The following is a 14,169-nucleotide window of genomic DNA, read 5'->3' on the forward strand; positions in this document are numbered from 1 at the left end:
ACCATGTTGGTCAGGCTGGTCTTGAACTCCTGGCCTCAAGTTATCCACCTGCCTCAGCCTCCCAAAGTACTGGGATTACGTGCATGAGCCACTGTTCCTTGCCCTGTGCTTATATTTTCAAGTGCACCTGGAATATTCACCAAGATAGCTGGTATTCTAGCCCACAAAACAAACTTTAATTGTATTTGAAAGAATTGAAAGTACCATTGGCCCTCCATGTCTTTTGGTTCTACATCTGCGGATTCAACCAACTATAGACTGAACATATTTGGTAAAAAATTGTGTCTGTACTAAACACATACAGACGTTTTCCTTGTCATTATTCCCTAAACAATACAGTATAACTATTTACATGGTGTTTAAATTGTATCAGGCATTATAAGTAATCTAGAGATGATTTTAAAGTACATGGGAGGATAGGCATAGGTTATATGTAGATACTGTACCATTTGATATCAGAGACTTGAGCATCTGTAGATTTTGGTATCTGTTAGGAGTCCTGGAACCAATCCCCCATGGATACCAAAGGCTAACTATACATGAATGATTTGTGTGGGCCATAATGGAATTAGGCTAGAAATCAATAACAGAGCTAGCTATATTTGGAAACTGTCCATTTGGAAATTAAATAATTTCATTTATGTATTTTTTGAGACAAGAGTCTCACTGTATAGCCTGGAGTGCAGTGGCATGATCACAGCTCACTGCAGCCTTGTCCTCCCTGGGCACAGGCGATCCTCCTACCTCAGCCTCCCAAGTAGCTGGGACTACAGGTGTGTGTCACCATGCCTGGCTAATGTTTGTATGTTTTTGTGGAGATGGAGTGTTGCAGTGTTGCCCAATCTCGTCTCGAACTCCTAGGCTCAAGTGATCTGCCTACCTCGGCTTCCCAGAGCGCTAGGATTACAGATGTGAGCCACCACACCCAGCCTGAAATTAAATACCTTTAAGTAACATATGGTTCAAGGAGGAAATCACAGGGAAGTAAAAATGTTGTTGCATTAAATGAAAGTGAAAGCACAGTGTATCAAAATTCATGGGATGCAGCTATAGCAGTGCTTATAGGGAAATAAAGAGCATTAAGTGCTTTTAGTTAAAAAAAAAAGTGTATGGCTATACACAGTTCATGTATCAGTTGATGGATATTTGGGTTTTTCCACTTTTCGGCTGTTACGAATAATACTGCTATGAACATACCTATACAAGATTTTGTGTGGACATGTGTTTTCATTTCTCTTAGGTATATACCTAGGAGTGGAATTGCTACATCATGTGGTAATTCTATGATTAACTTTTTGAGAGATTGTCATACTATTTTGCAAAGCAGCTACATTAATTTACATTCTCACCAGCAATGTAGGAAGGTTCTGCTTTCCCCACACCTTTGCCAACACTGATTTTAGCCATCCTAGTGGATGTGAAATGTTACTGTGATTTTGATTTGCATTTCCCTAATGACTAATGATGTCAAACATCTTTTTGTGTGCTGATTGGCCATTTATATATTTTATTTTATATTTATTTATTTATTTATTTATTTATTTATTTTGCTGTAGAAACAGGGTCTCACTCTGTTTCCTGGGCTTGAGTGCAGTGATGCGATCATAACTCATTGCAGCCTCAAACTCTTAGGCTCATGCAGTCCTCCCTTCTCAGCCTCCTGAGTAGTTAGGGCAACAGGTGTGTGCCACGGTACCTGACTATAATTTTTTAATTTTTTGTAGAGACAGGGTCTTACTATGTTGCCCAGGCTGACCTTGAACTCCTGGCCTTAAGTAATCCTGCCGTGGCCTCTCAAAGTGCTGGAATTATAGGTGTGAACCACCACACCTGGTCCATCTGTATATTTCCTTTGGCAAAATGTTTGTTGAAATCCTTTGTCCATTTAAAAAATTGTTTTGTGCTTTTATTACAGAGCTGTAAGAATTCTTTATTCTGGATACAAGGCCATTGTGAGATACATGCTTTACAGATATTTTCTTCCATTCTGTGGGTTGTCTTTTCACTTTCTTGATGGTGTCTTATGAGGTATAAAAGTTTTTAATTTTGGAACAGGCACAGTGGCTCACACCTGTAATCCAAGCACTTCGAGAGGCCGAGGCGGGCGGATCATCCGAGGTTAGGAGTTCGAGACCAGCCTGGCCAACATGGCAAAACCGTGTCTCTACTAAAAATACAAAAATTAGCTGGATGTGATGGTCGCCATCTGTAATCCCAGCTGCTCGGGAGGCTGAGGCAGGAGGATCACTTGAACCTGGGAGGGTGAGGTTGTGAGCTGAGATTGCGCCACTGCACTCCAGCCTGGGTGACAGTGCAACTCTGTCTCAAAAAGAAAAAAAAGTTTTTAATTTTGATCAAATCCTTTATCTTTTTTCTTTTGCTGCTTGTGCTTTTGGTGTCATGTCTAAACCATTGCCTAATCCAAGGTCATGAAGGTTTACTTCTGTTTTTTCCTCTAGGAGTTTTTGTTTATGATGTGAGACATGGGTCCAGTGTCCTCCTTTAGAAAGCTAAATAGTAGGTATAGATCTCTACATTGTACTATATACTACTGTATGAGCCAGCCATCCCACTCTTGGGTGTTAACCCAAATTCATGTAAAATTCATGAGTATTTATACTGGCTTTCTTCATAACCACCACCAATTGGAAACAACTCACGTCTTTAACTGTCCCTTAATTTCCCCTTAACTGTGGCACATACTTACAATGGAATACAACTCAGCAATGAAAAGGAACAAAGGACTGACATTCCAACAACGTGGATGAATCTCAGAGGCATCATGCCTAGTGAGGGAAGCCAGATTCCAAAGGGACATGCTGTGTGATTTTATTTATACGTTTATGACATTCCTGGGAAACAGAACCATAGAAACAGATCAAGGGCTGCCCGTGGAGAGAGAGAGTGACTGCAGAGGAGAATAGGGTGGTTTGCGGTTGTTGAACTGTCTATATCACTATTGTGGTGTTAGCATGACCATATGCTTGTCAAAACTTCCGGAATTGTACACTAAAATGTGCAGGATTTTAATTTTCATAAATTATACATTAGTAACATAAAAGGACAGTTTAAAGTAGTTGTTCAAAAGAATATGGTGTTTCTCCCATTGTAAAGCTGTTTTCAAGGTAAAGAGTTACCCATGGCTTCTCCCCTTCTTGTTTTGGTGTCTGGTGTTTATCCCAAGTAAAAAGTGCAATTGCTCAGTGTAGATTTTAGCAGGATCACCAAGAACAGCAAGTGCTGCCAAGTTCTTCTCATCCTCTCTAGCCACAGTTAGCTCTCGGCATGATTCTGTCCAGCCTCTGCTGCACGTAAATGGGCAGACGATGCCTGTTCTTTACATATGTCCAGATAGCAGGTCATACTGTGGTAGTGACAGAATTCTCAAGAAATACTTGTTGAAATGTTGAGGATGAAGTGGCACTTGTCTTATGTAATCCTGCCTGCTTAAGTTATACTTAAAATTTATTTTTTATTTTTAAGACAGGATCTTGCTCTGTTGCTCAGGCTGGAGTGCAGTGGCACAGTCATAGCTCACTGCAGCCTTGAACTCCCCTGGACTCAAGCCATCCTCCCACCTCAGTCTCTTGATTAGCTGGGACTACAGGCATATGCCTCCATGTCTGGCCAATTTATTATTTAATTTTTTTTTTTTTTTGTAGAGATGGAGGTCTCGCTTTTGCCCAGACTGGTCTTGAACTCCTGGTTTCAAGTGATCCTCCCACCTTGGCCTCCCAAAGTACTGGGATTACAGGTGTGAGTCATTGCACCGGGCCAATACTTTTTTGTTTTTTTGAGGTGGATTCTTGCTCTGTCACCCAGGCTGGAGTGCAGTGGTGCAATCTGGGCTCACTGCAACCTCTGCCTCCTGGATTCAAGCAATTCTCCTGCCTCAGCCTCGTAAGTAGCTGTGATTACAGATGCACACCACCACACCTGGCTAAATTTTTGCATTGTTAGTGGAGACAAGGTTTCATCATATTGGTCAGGCTGGTCTCAAACTCCTGACCTCGTGATCTGCCTGCCTCAGCCTCCAAAAGTTCTGGGATTACAGGCATGAGCCACTGTGCCTGGCCAGGCCAGTACTTTTTTAAAAAGAAAAATTTCAAGCAGTGTGTATTAGTTTCCTGTTGTTGCTATAAGATGTTACCACAAACTTTGCAGCTTAAAACAACACAAATGTAGTATCTTACTGTTCTGGAGTTCAGAAGTCTTAAATGGGTAAAGAGGGCTGCACCTGCTGGATACTCGTGGGGAATTCATTTCCTTGCCTTTTCAGCTTCCAGAGGCTGCCCAGATTTCTTGGCTCATGTCCCAGCATCACTCTGATCTCTGCTTCTGCCTTGACTCAGGCTCTCCTGCCTGCCTCTTTCCTTTATAAGGAGCCTTATGATTACATTGGGTCTGCTCAAATAATCCAGAATAACCTGCCTCTCAAGATTCTTTTTTCTTTGGACCAACACCTTCTCATTCCCCTTCTCCTAGCCTCTAGTAGCCATCATTCTACTCTCTGCTTCTGTTGAGTTCTGATTGTTTTAGATTCCATGTAGAGGTGAAAACATGCGGTTTTTGTCATTTGGTGCCTGGCTTATTTCATTTAACAATGTTCTCCAGGTTTATTCATGTTGTTGCAAATGACAGAATTTCTTTCTTTTTTAAGGCTAATAGTATTCCATTGTGTGTGTATATATTATATTTTTGTTATCCGTTCATCTGTTGATAGACACTTAGATTGAGTCTTTATCTTGACTGTTGTAAATAATGGTGCAGTGAACATGGGAGTGCATGCATCTCCTCAACGTACTAAGTTCAAGTCCTTAGAATAAATACCCAGAAGTGGGATTGCTGGATCAAATGAGAATCCAGTTTTTAGTTTTTTGGGGGGACTCCATACAGTGTTCCATAATGGCTACACCAATTTACATTTCCACCAACAGTGTACAGGTGTCCCCTTTGCCACATCCTCATCAGTGCATTTTATCTTTCGTCTTTTTGATGATAGCCATTCTCACAGGTGCAAAGTGATGGCTCATTGTACTTCTCTTTCTCCGTTTTCCTTTAAGTCTCTGCCCCAATTGGAAATCATTGTGGTTTTGATTTGCATTTCCCTAATGATTAGTGATGAGGAGCCATATATCTGTTGGTCATTTGTATTTTTTTTTTGAGATGGAGTCTTGCTCTGTTGCCCAGGCTGGAGTGCAGTGGCGCAATCTCGGCTGACTGCAACCTCCATATCTTGGGTTCAAGTGATTCTCCTGCCTCAGCCTCCCGAGTAGCTGGAATTACAGGTGCCTGCCACCATGCCCGGCTGAGTTTGTATTTTTAGTAGAGATGGGGTTTCACCATGTTGGCCAGACTGCTCTAGAACCCCTGACCTCGGATGATCCTAACACCTTGGCCTCCCAAAGTGCTGGGATTATAGGCATGAGTCACCGTGCCTGGCCTCATTTGTGTATCTTCTTTTGAGAAATGTCTGAATATTTCTGACATTTCAGGATTTCTGAATATTTCTGAACTTTCAGACAATATTCAGGTCTTTTGCCAATTGTTTAAATCAGGTTTTTGTTTTTTTTTTTTGCTATTATTTTGAGTTCCGTATATATGGGAAAAATATATATATATATACACATATATCTTTCTTTTTTGGAGGCAGCATCTCATTTTGTCACCCAGATTGTAATTCAGTGGCACAATCGCGGATAGCTGCAGCCTCCACCTCCCAGGCTCAAGTGATCCTCTCAGCCTTCTGAGTAGCTGGGACTACAGATGTGCACCGCCAAGCTTGGCTAATCTTAAAACATTTTTTTGTACAGACGAGGTCTCACTATATTGCCCAGGCTGGTATCGAACTCCTAAACTCAAGCAATCTTCCTGTCTCAGCCTCCCAAAATGGTGGGATTATAGGCATTAGCTGTGGCGCCTGCCCTGTATTTTGTATATTAACCCCATATTAGATGTGTTGCTTGCAAATATATTCTTCCAATCTGTAGGTTGTCTCTTCACTCTGTTTACTTTGCCATGCTGAAGCTTTTTGATTTGTTGTAATCCCAGTTGTTTATGTTTGCTTTTGTTGCCTGAACTTTTGGGGTCAAATCGAAAAAATGATTGCCCTAACCAGTGTTGTGTTGTATTCCCTCTGTTTTCTTGTAGTATTTTCACAGGTTCAGGTCTTATGTTTAAGTCTTTAATCCATTTTGAGTTGATTTTTCTATATGGTGTGAGACAGTGGTCTCATTTCATTCTCCTGACACCCTTTATTGAAGAGACTGTCCTTTTCCCATTGTATGTTCTTGGCACCTTTGTCAAAGATCAACTGATTGTAAATGCATGGGTTCATTTCTGGGCTTTTGTTTATGCCAGTCCCATGCTCTTTTGATTACTGTAGCATTATAATATGGTTTGAAGTAGTGTGGTACCTCTAATTTTATTTGTTTTGCTCAAGATTGCCTTGGCTAATCAGTTGTTTTGTGTGTGTTTCCATTAGATGTTTAGAATTATTTTTTCTATTTATGTGAAAAATGACATTGGAATTTTTAAAGGGATTGAATTGAATCTGTGGATCGCTTTGGATAGTATGGACATTTTAACAGTATTATTAATTCATCCAATTCAGAATCCAAATCTTGAGATCTCCTCATCTCAAGATTCTTAGTCACCAAAGTCTTTTTTACCATATATGGTAATGTATTCACGAGTTCTGGGGATTAAGATGTGGACATCTTGGGTGGGGGTGCATTTTTCTTTGTAGCACACAAGAGAAATTATTTTGATAGTTTCTCAAATGTAAGATCACTAGAAGGTGAGGTAAATCGAGAAATGTCCTATTTTCTGGAACTGCAAAGTGGATATATAATGACACTTTTGAGGATAAAAAGTCATGTTAATAACACGTGTTGTTAAAGGAAAAGGGAGGAAGGCATGGCGTGTTGCTGGCTGAGATTCTGCATTTGGTTTTGTTGTTGTTTTAGAGACAGGGTCTCTCTTTGTCTCCCAGGCTGGAGTGCAGTGGCACAATTGTAGCTCACAATGTGGAACTTCTGGGTTCAAGCTCTCTTCCCACCTCATTCTCCTGAGTAGCTGGGACTACAGGCGAGCACCACCATGCCCGGCTCATTTTTTAAATTTTTGAGATGAGGTCTCGATATATTGCCCAGGCTGGCCTTAAGCTCCTGGGCTCAAGCAATTTTCCCACCTCCATCTCCCTAAGCTCTGGAATTACACGCATGAGCCACGGGGCCTGGCCTACCTTGTTTTTTAAATGGCAAAGATGTACCTTAATGCTAACACTAGAACACCACAGCCTAATGTGGGGCTGAGAAAAAGTGGCAAGTGCGTGAATTATTAGTAAATATGATCTTCCTTATTTTTAGGTTATTTATGTGAAATTTTACACTAGCAATACACAAATATTTCTGCATATTGTTAATAAAACCTTTGTCAAGTCTGTAGAGCAAAAAATTGAAAATTCTCTAAGTAAACTATATTCTTTTCTCTGGGGATACCTATTGGTGTGTATTTTCCACATCTTCACGATGTATTTAATATGTATGTGTTTTTGCTTTTTAAGAAATTTGTAGAATTTTTGTTTCTTCTACTTTACATAAATGAGATCACTTTGTTTTAAGAAATTTGTAGAATTTTTGTTTCTTCTACTTTACATAAATGAGATCACTTTGTGTCTAGTAGCCAATCCTCTTTTTAAATGTTTTATATTGCCTTTATTAAAGACACCAGCACCCAGAAAATGAGGATGGGTGTTAGATGTTGATGATAACAGTAATAGGTGTAGATAATGTTGTTTCATTTGCAGGCATTATTCTCAGTGCTTTATTAACTCCTCTAATCCTCACTATTCTATGAGGCAGGTATTATTATTGTTACTATCAATATTATTATTTTTGAGATGGAGTTTTGCTCTTGTTGCCCAGGCTGGAGTGCAGTGGTGCGATCTCAGCTCACCGCAACCTCTGCCTCCCGGACTCAGGCGATTCTCCTTCCTCAGCCTCCCGAGTATACGCATGTGCCACCACACCCGGCTGATTTTGTATTTTTAGTAGAGATGGGGTTTCTCTGTGTTGGTCAGGCTGGTCTCGAACTCCCGACCTCAGGTGATCCACCTGTCTTGGCCTCCCAAAGTGCTGGGATTACAGGCGTGAGCCACCGTGCTCAGTGAGGCAGGTATTACTATTATCTTCACTTTATAGATGAAGAAATGGAGGCAGAAAAATTAAGTTACTTGTGCCACTTTGTGCAGGAAATGGGGTAACTGAGGTCACCGCCAGGCCGTCTGGCTCTGAGGTCTGGACCACACTGTTGTGCCACTTTTGCATTTACAGGAAAGGGCTAAGCACAGGCAGAATGTGAGTGCGTTATTTGGGAATTTTAAGCAAAGCCTCATTGGTAAGTTGGCTCATTTTCTTCCCTTCTGTGGCAGTTACACAGTTTTTTATTCTTAACTCGTGGGACAAGGAAGGGTCTTTTGAAATGAAAGGATCAAATCTGAACTTTTAAATTCTAGTCTGTTTTCTCCTCTTTTCTGCTAAGAGAGTAGATTTCTAAATCAGTTCTGATTTACCCTTACAGTTTAGAGGGTACCTGACTTTCATGATACTTGGCTGTCTTCTGCCGTAATGAAGTGTCTGCCTTTAAATTTGATGTCCCTTGATCATTTTGTTTTCAAAAAAGAGATTGCTATTTTTTTAAAACCCAAAATACGTAGATCTTGGTTTTTAAATACCATTCTATAATAAAATGAGTCAGGAATCCTTGAAGAAATGATTGATTCCAAATGAGGGGAAATACAAGATGAGCCCGGAACATCTTTTAGTACCAGAAAGTGAGAGAAAGAAGAAAAACTGGAAAAAAAAAAAAAAAGGAAACAAGTCAGGGACATAGGAACCAACATGAAGGAAATCTTAAGTGATTAGAGCTGGGATGTTTGAACCACAAAATAAATACTGATTGTCATGGATTATCATCTGTGTAATAAATATGTAGATATAAATCTATACAGTAATATCCACGAGTCTCTGCTAAATTAAATAATTGAAAAACAAGCTGGAGGTTGGGCACAGTGGCTCAGGCTTATAATCCCAGCACTTTGGGAGACTAAGGCAGGTGGATCTCTTGAGTCTAGATGTTTGAGACCAACCTGGGCAGCATGATGAAACCCTGTGTCTATTAAAAATACAAAAGTTAGCCAGGCGTGGTGGCACACGCCTGTAGTCCCAGCCACTTGGGAGGCTGAGGGACGAGGATTGCTTGAGCCCAGGAAGTTGAGGCTTCAGTGAGCCGAGATTGTGCCACTGCACTCCAGCCTAGGTGACAAAGTGAGACCCTGCCTCAACAAACAAACAAACAGTGAACTGAAGAAAGAGCAGCTCTTTGGTTTTTTGTTTGTTTGTTTGTGAGATGGAGTCTCTTGTTACCCAGGCTGGAGTACAGTGGCACGATATCAGCCTACTGCAACCTCTGCCTTGCAGATTCCAGTGATTCTCCTGCTTCACCCTCCTGAGTAGCTGGGATTACAGGCACTCACCGCCACGTCCAGCTAATTTTTGTATTTTTAGTAGATATGCGGTTTCGACGTGTTGGCCAGGCTGGTCTTGAACTCCTGACCTTGAATGATCCACCCTCCTTGGCCTTTCAAAGTGCATGATTACAGGCATGCGCCACCGTGCCCGACCTATTATAGTAGAATTCTACTTAGTACATATGGAAGGAATGTTGGAAATAATTTGCCAGTAGGTACTTAGAAGTAATCATTTTTGTAGGTAAGCACTACCAATGGATGCTATGATAAAATTAGTGATAATATGAGAAACAGGGTATTTGTATAGTCTGAAAATCTCTCTCCAATTAATTATTAACTACAGAGGAAAAACTGATAGCTTCATGACAGCGAAACGTGAGAGATAACCTTGCCTGATGGTCTGCATTTACCCGGGTCCATGTTGACACTATGTAGCTTGCTACTGTGCCCCAGAAGGGCACAAGCTTGTTACTGTGTTGTTCTCGCCAGAATTGCATAACCTCAATCTAGGAATGAGGAAATACTAGACAAACCCAAATGGAAGTTTCTATAAAACAGCTGACTAGCGGGAAACAAAGACTGGCCACACTTAGAGAATGGAGGAGACCAAAGAGATGTGGCAGGTGATTGCAGGATCCTGGGCCAGGAAAAGGGCATCGGTGGTCAGACTCTTGAAGTTTCAGCAAGGTCTGTTGATTAATTAATAGTAATATATCCATGTTAGTTTCAATAATTATACAATTATGTAAAGTGTTAACATTAGGGGAAGCTGGGTAAAGGGCATATCGGAACTCTGTGTACTCATTTTGTAACCCTTTTGTTAGTGTAAAATTATTTTTAAAAAGTTTAAAAATGTAAAAGGAAAAATATAGGCCAGACATGGTGACTCGCTGCCTGTAATCCCAGCACTTTGGGGGCCAAGGCAGGTGGATTGCCTGAGTTCAGGAGTTTGAGCCCAGCCTGGGCAACATGGCAAAACCCCATCTCTACACAAAAGCCCCCCAAAAACAACTTAGCTGGGCATGGTGGTATGTACCTGGGTCCCAGCCCCTCAGAAGGCTGAGGTGGAAGGATCGCTTGAGCCCAGGAGGTGGAGGTTATAGTGAGCTGAGACTGCGCCACTGCTTTCCAGCCTGGGCAACAGAACTAGAGCCTATCTCAAAAATAAATAAATTTTAAAAAAGAAAAACAGTCTGTCTCATCTAGGGTGTAGTAGACAATGATGGTATTTCATACATTCAGTAGTCAAATCATTGATGTTTGGGCTGTAGTAGACAGTGATGCTGTTTCATACATTCAGTAGTCAAATCACTGAGGACCTGTCATGTGCTCGGTACAGTGCCAAATGTCATGGAAACCAGGTGGAAATAGAGCTCCCTGCTCTCAAGGAGCTTACAGAGGCTGAGACAATCATGCACACAGTTACCAGTTAGGTCATGTCCATAATGTGTGCAGATGAACGTTCAGTGAGTGTGTAGAACCCCTAATGTAGAAAGAACCCCCTAATGTGTCTATGGAAATTAAAAAATCTTATTTAGAGACATTTTGGATTTAAATAACTTTGTGCTCAGGTTGAATTATTTGTAGTAGATTTTGCCACTTTTGCCATTGGTCACCTGCAATGAAAAGCTTCAGGGTAGGTGGCAGAAAACAGATTTCCACAGTATCACCAGAGTCCTGCCTGTGTGGGCATCATTTGCTTCATGCAGCGTGTACTGAAATGAAATAGAAGGGAGGAAGGAAGGAAAGAGGGAAAGGAAAGAAATCTGGCCCAGCACAGTATCGGGTGCCTACTTCATTTATCGTTTGTGAACGGACCGTGGGAAGTTCATGACTCTGGAAGAAAAGGAGGGCAGTGCCGGGTGAGGGTCTGGGTTGGGAAGAACGGAAGGGAAGGTGTGTCCCCTCAGTGTGTGGGGCAGTTGTGAGCGGGAGGCTCTGTGAAGTCTCGGGACTCAGAGAGCTTTTCCTTTTTTCATTCCTGAGTGCGTAAGTCTTAGGATTTTGTGTCTGAAAGTAACTGCTGATAATTAAACCAGTGATCAGAACCTGTCTTCAGGAGCAGAATGTAAGATGTAAATAATGTTCATTTGGGATGCTTCCCAATTGTGGTCTCTCTTGGTCGCAGAAATGTGGCAGAGGGACCACAGGTTTCTGAAGACAAGATGCAGGCAGGACTTCTTCTCCTTGTGTTACAGAGCGGGGGTGAGACAGTGCTTCTATTTCAGCCACCCCCCCTTTCTCTTTCATGCCTCCTTTGTCACCAGTTCCCAGGTTATTTGATTCCAGTAGTCTTTTTTGCAGATAAATTGTTGAATAACCTCATTTCTGTGAAACTTAAGTTCCCATCTCCCTCCACGTTTCTTATTTTGTATTATCAGTGAGAGAGGAATGAGTGTATCATACTTAGGGGAGCTGAGCAGGAACTAAGCTGTTAGCCCCAAATAGAGGAATTAAAGGAGGGTGTCGACGGCTTTCCTCCCCAGAAAAGCAGGGCGGCTCCATCGCAGCAGCCCTTATTTGCCGGCCTCTAGAAACAGCCCCACTGTCGGGGGCTGCGTGGGTGCAGTTCTGTCTCCAGGCCCTTCCCTGCACCGTGTCCCACACGTGGATGTTTTGCCCTGACTTGTTTCATGATGACATCTCAGATGTGCTCATTTGGATCCAGAGGAGATAACACTGAAGCCTGGATTTTGATCATCAAGATGCTGTAGTTTGTAAAAATGTGTTGTCAAATAACTAGTGTCTCTTTGGTACAGAATTTCAGAAACTGTGGAGGAGTGTCACTGTGGATTCCATGGACGAGGAGAAAATTGAAGAATATCTGAAGCGACAGGGTATTTCTTCCATGCAGGAATCTGGACCAAAGAAAGTGGTGCGTAATCTCTAGCAAAGCAGCTTAATCCCCCGCCCTGGGAACTGTTGCCTGCTCCGCTTTCTGCCCTCTGAAGAGCCGGGAGTCGTTCCCTGCCATTGTTTTTCAGTGTGGGCAGCCCAGGTCATATCTAAGGTATTGCAGGGCTGCAGACCTGCCTTCGGTGCTGCTCCAGGCCTGTGAGTGCCTTTCCACACCCAGCTCTTCCCAAGCAGTCCTGCTCTTGAGGTCCAGCCATGTGGAACCTTCCAGGGCCTGCGTGTTCCCCACCCTCTGACTCTAAGCTGCTACAGGCCCTTCTTCTCATTCTTAAAGGGAGGCTGCGCCTTGATCTGCACAACCTTTCAGACTTGAACGGGGGGCCCTCCCCTGCTCTGTGAGCCTCGCCGTCCTGGTGCCTGGTTCTGCCGTTGTGACTTTCAGGTCCCTTAGGAAGCAGATATTTTGTCTGTATAGTTTCTAAATCCTGCGCTCAGGGGATGTTAGTCATTAAATGATGACTTTTACATTGTCTTGTACCAGCAAATAAAATCTGTAGTCCAAGAACAAAGCCCAGGGGGATGATTCGCCAGCACCCTTGTTAGCAGCGCTGTGCCCCTCCCCGCTTTCCTTGTCCACTGTCATGCTTTGTAGCTTGTCACCTGTGTCTTTCTGGGGTGTGGGGTGGGGATGTGTGTTCGGTGAATTTTTAGGACTCACCAAAAGGGAAGCTTTACTGTCAATCTCTTTCCACAAATGAGTGTAATTGTAGCCCTTCATGATTTCCTATTATTGTCTCATTTGTTGATTTTTTTCATCATGTGATGCTAATATTTGAAATATATAGAAAAGAATAAGAGAATATTACAAACCTTCATGTGCCTCTCCTTTCTCAGGATTTTGCCATGTTTTCTTCAGATCTTTTTAAAATCGGTAATGGTGGATACGTTTTTAAACCTGATGACAGAGACAGCTGAAGGGCTTCACCGCCCCTTTTGTTTGACTTAGTGCCTAGAATCGTTTTGATAGGTTTTTGTGCCTGCTCCTTCATTTCCGATGGCGTCTGCATCTCAGGGGAACAGAGGCCCGGGGTCTGGTCAGGGCGTGTGCTGTGCCCTGTGTGTGCTGCTGGGCGGCAGAGCAGGAGCAGGGTCCAGACCCGGCATCCTCAGCCGCTGGCATCTGGTCATGCTCAGAATATCCTGACCACACCACCCCTCGGAGCAGCTGTGGTTTCTAACTGTTTTTACCTTTTCCTTTAGGCCCCTATTCAGAGAAGGAAAAAGCCTGCTTCACAGAAAAAGCGACGCTTTAAGACTCATAACGAACACTTGGCTGGAGTGCTGAAGGATTACTCTGACATTACTTCCGGCAAATAGGGAACAGCTTTGTCCTGGAACAGAGTCACAGATACGCAATCAAGAGCGTTCCTGCTGATGCTTGGGGTCTGAAGACTGTCTTCCCATCTGCTGCCTGCGGCTGCGGAGAGGAGCAGTTCAGTTTACAGAACAAGTGCAAATTACCAAACTCAAAGCTTATTTGAGTAGAATGGGCTCATGGGCAATGTGACGTTCCCTGTTAACCTGTTACTCCCTGGGAGAAAGGCGCTGTGTGTGGCATGCAGGTGTCTTTGCTGTATTTTTCTTCCCTTCTAAATGGTTCCTGGTTCCTTTCTTCCTCGTTTGTTACTTTAGAGCAAGTTTGCCCATAGTCTTGAATGCAGTATTTGTTTATTCCAAAATAACATATTTATAATAAAATCATTGTAGAAGGATTTTTAAGA

At 42.4% G+C, this 14,169-nt stretch overlaps 1 protein-coding gene across 2 annotated transcripts in view; it reads left to right on the forward strand.

Moving 5' to 3' along the window:
• Positions 1-14,169, forward strand: part of GTF2E2 (general transcription factor IIE, polypeptide 2, beta 34kDa) — a 101,911-nt gene extending 87,742 nt beyond the window's left edge. The window contains exons 7-8 of one of the 2 annotated variants that reach the window (XM_011977730.1): positions 12,292-12,407; positions 13,649-14,169. In XM_011977730.1, the coding sequence (XP_011833120.1) occupies positions 12,292-12,407; positions 13,649-13,765 (233 nt within the window). In that variant the 3' untranslated portion in view covers positions 13,766-14,169. The remainder of the gene's footprint in view (positions 1-12,291; positions 12,408-13,648) is intronic. The other variant, XM_011977731.1, reaches the window with a different exon arrangement.

The sequence above is a fragment of the Mandrillus leucophaeus genome, unplaced genomic scaffold (assembly GCF_000951045.1).
Source record: "Mandrillus leucophaeus isolate KB7577 unplaced genomic scaffold, Mleu.le_1.0 Scaffold183, whole genome shotgun sequence".
Classification (NCBI taxonomy): Eukaryota; Metazoa; Chordata; class Mammalia; order Primates; family Cercopithecidae; genus Mandrillus; species Mandrillus leucophaeus.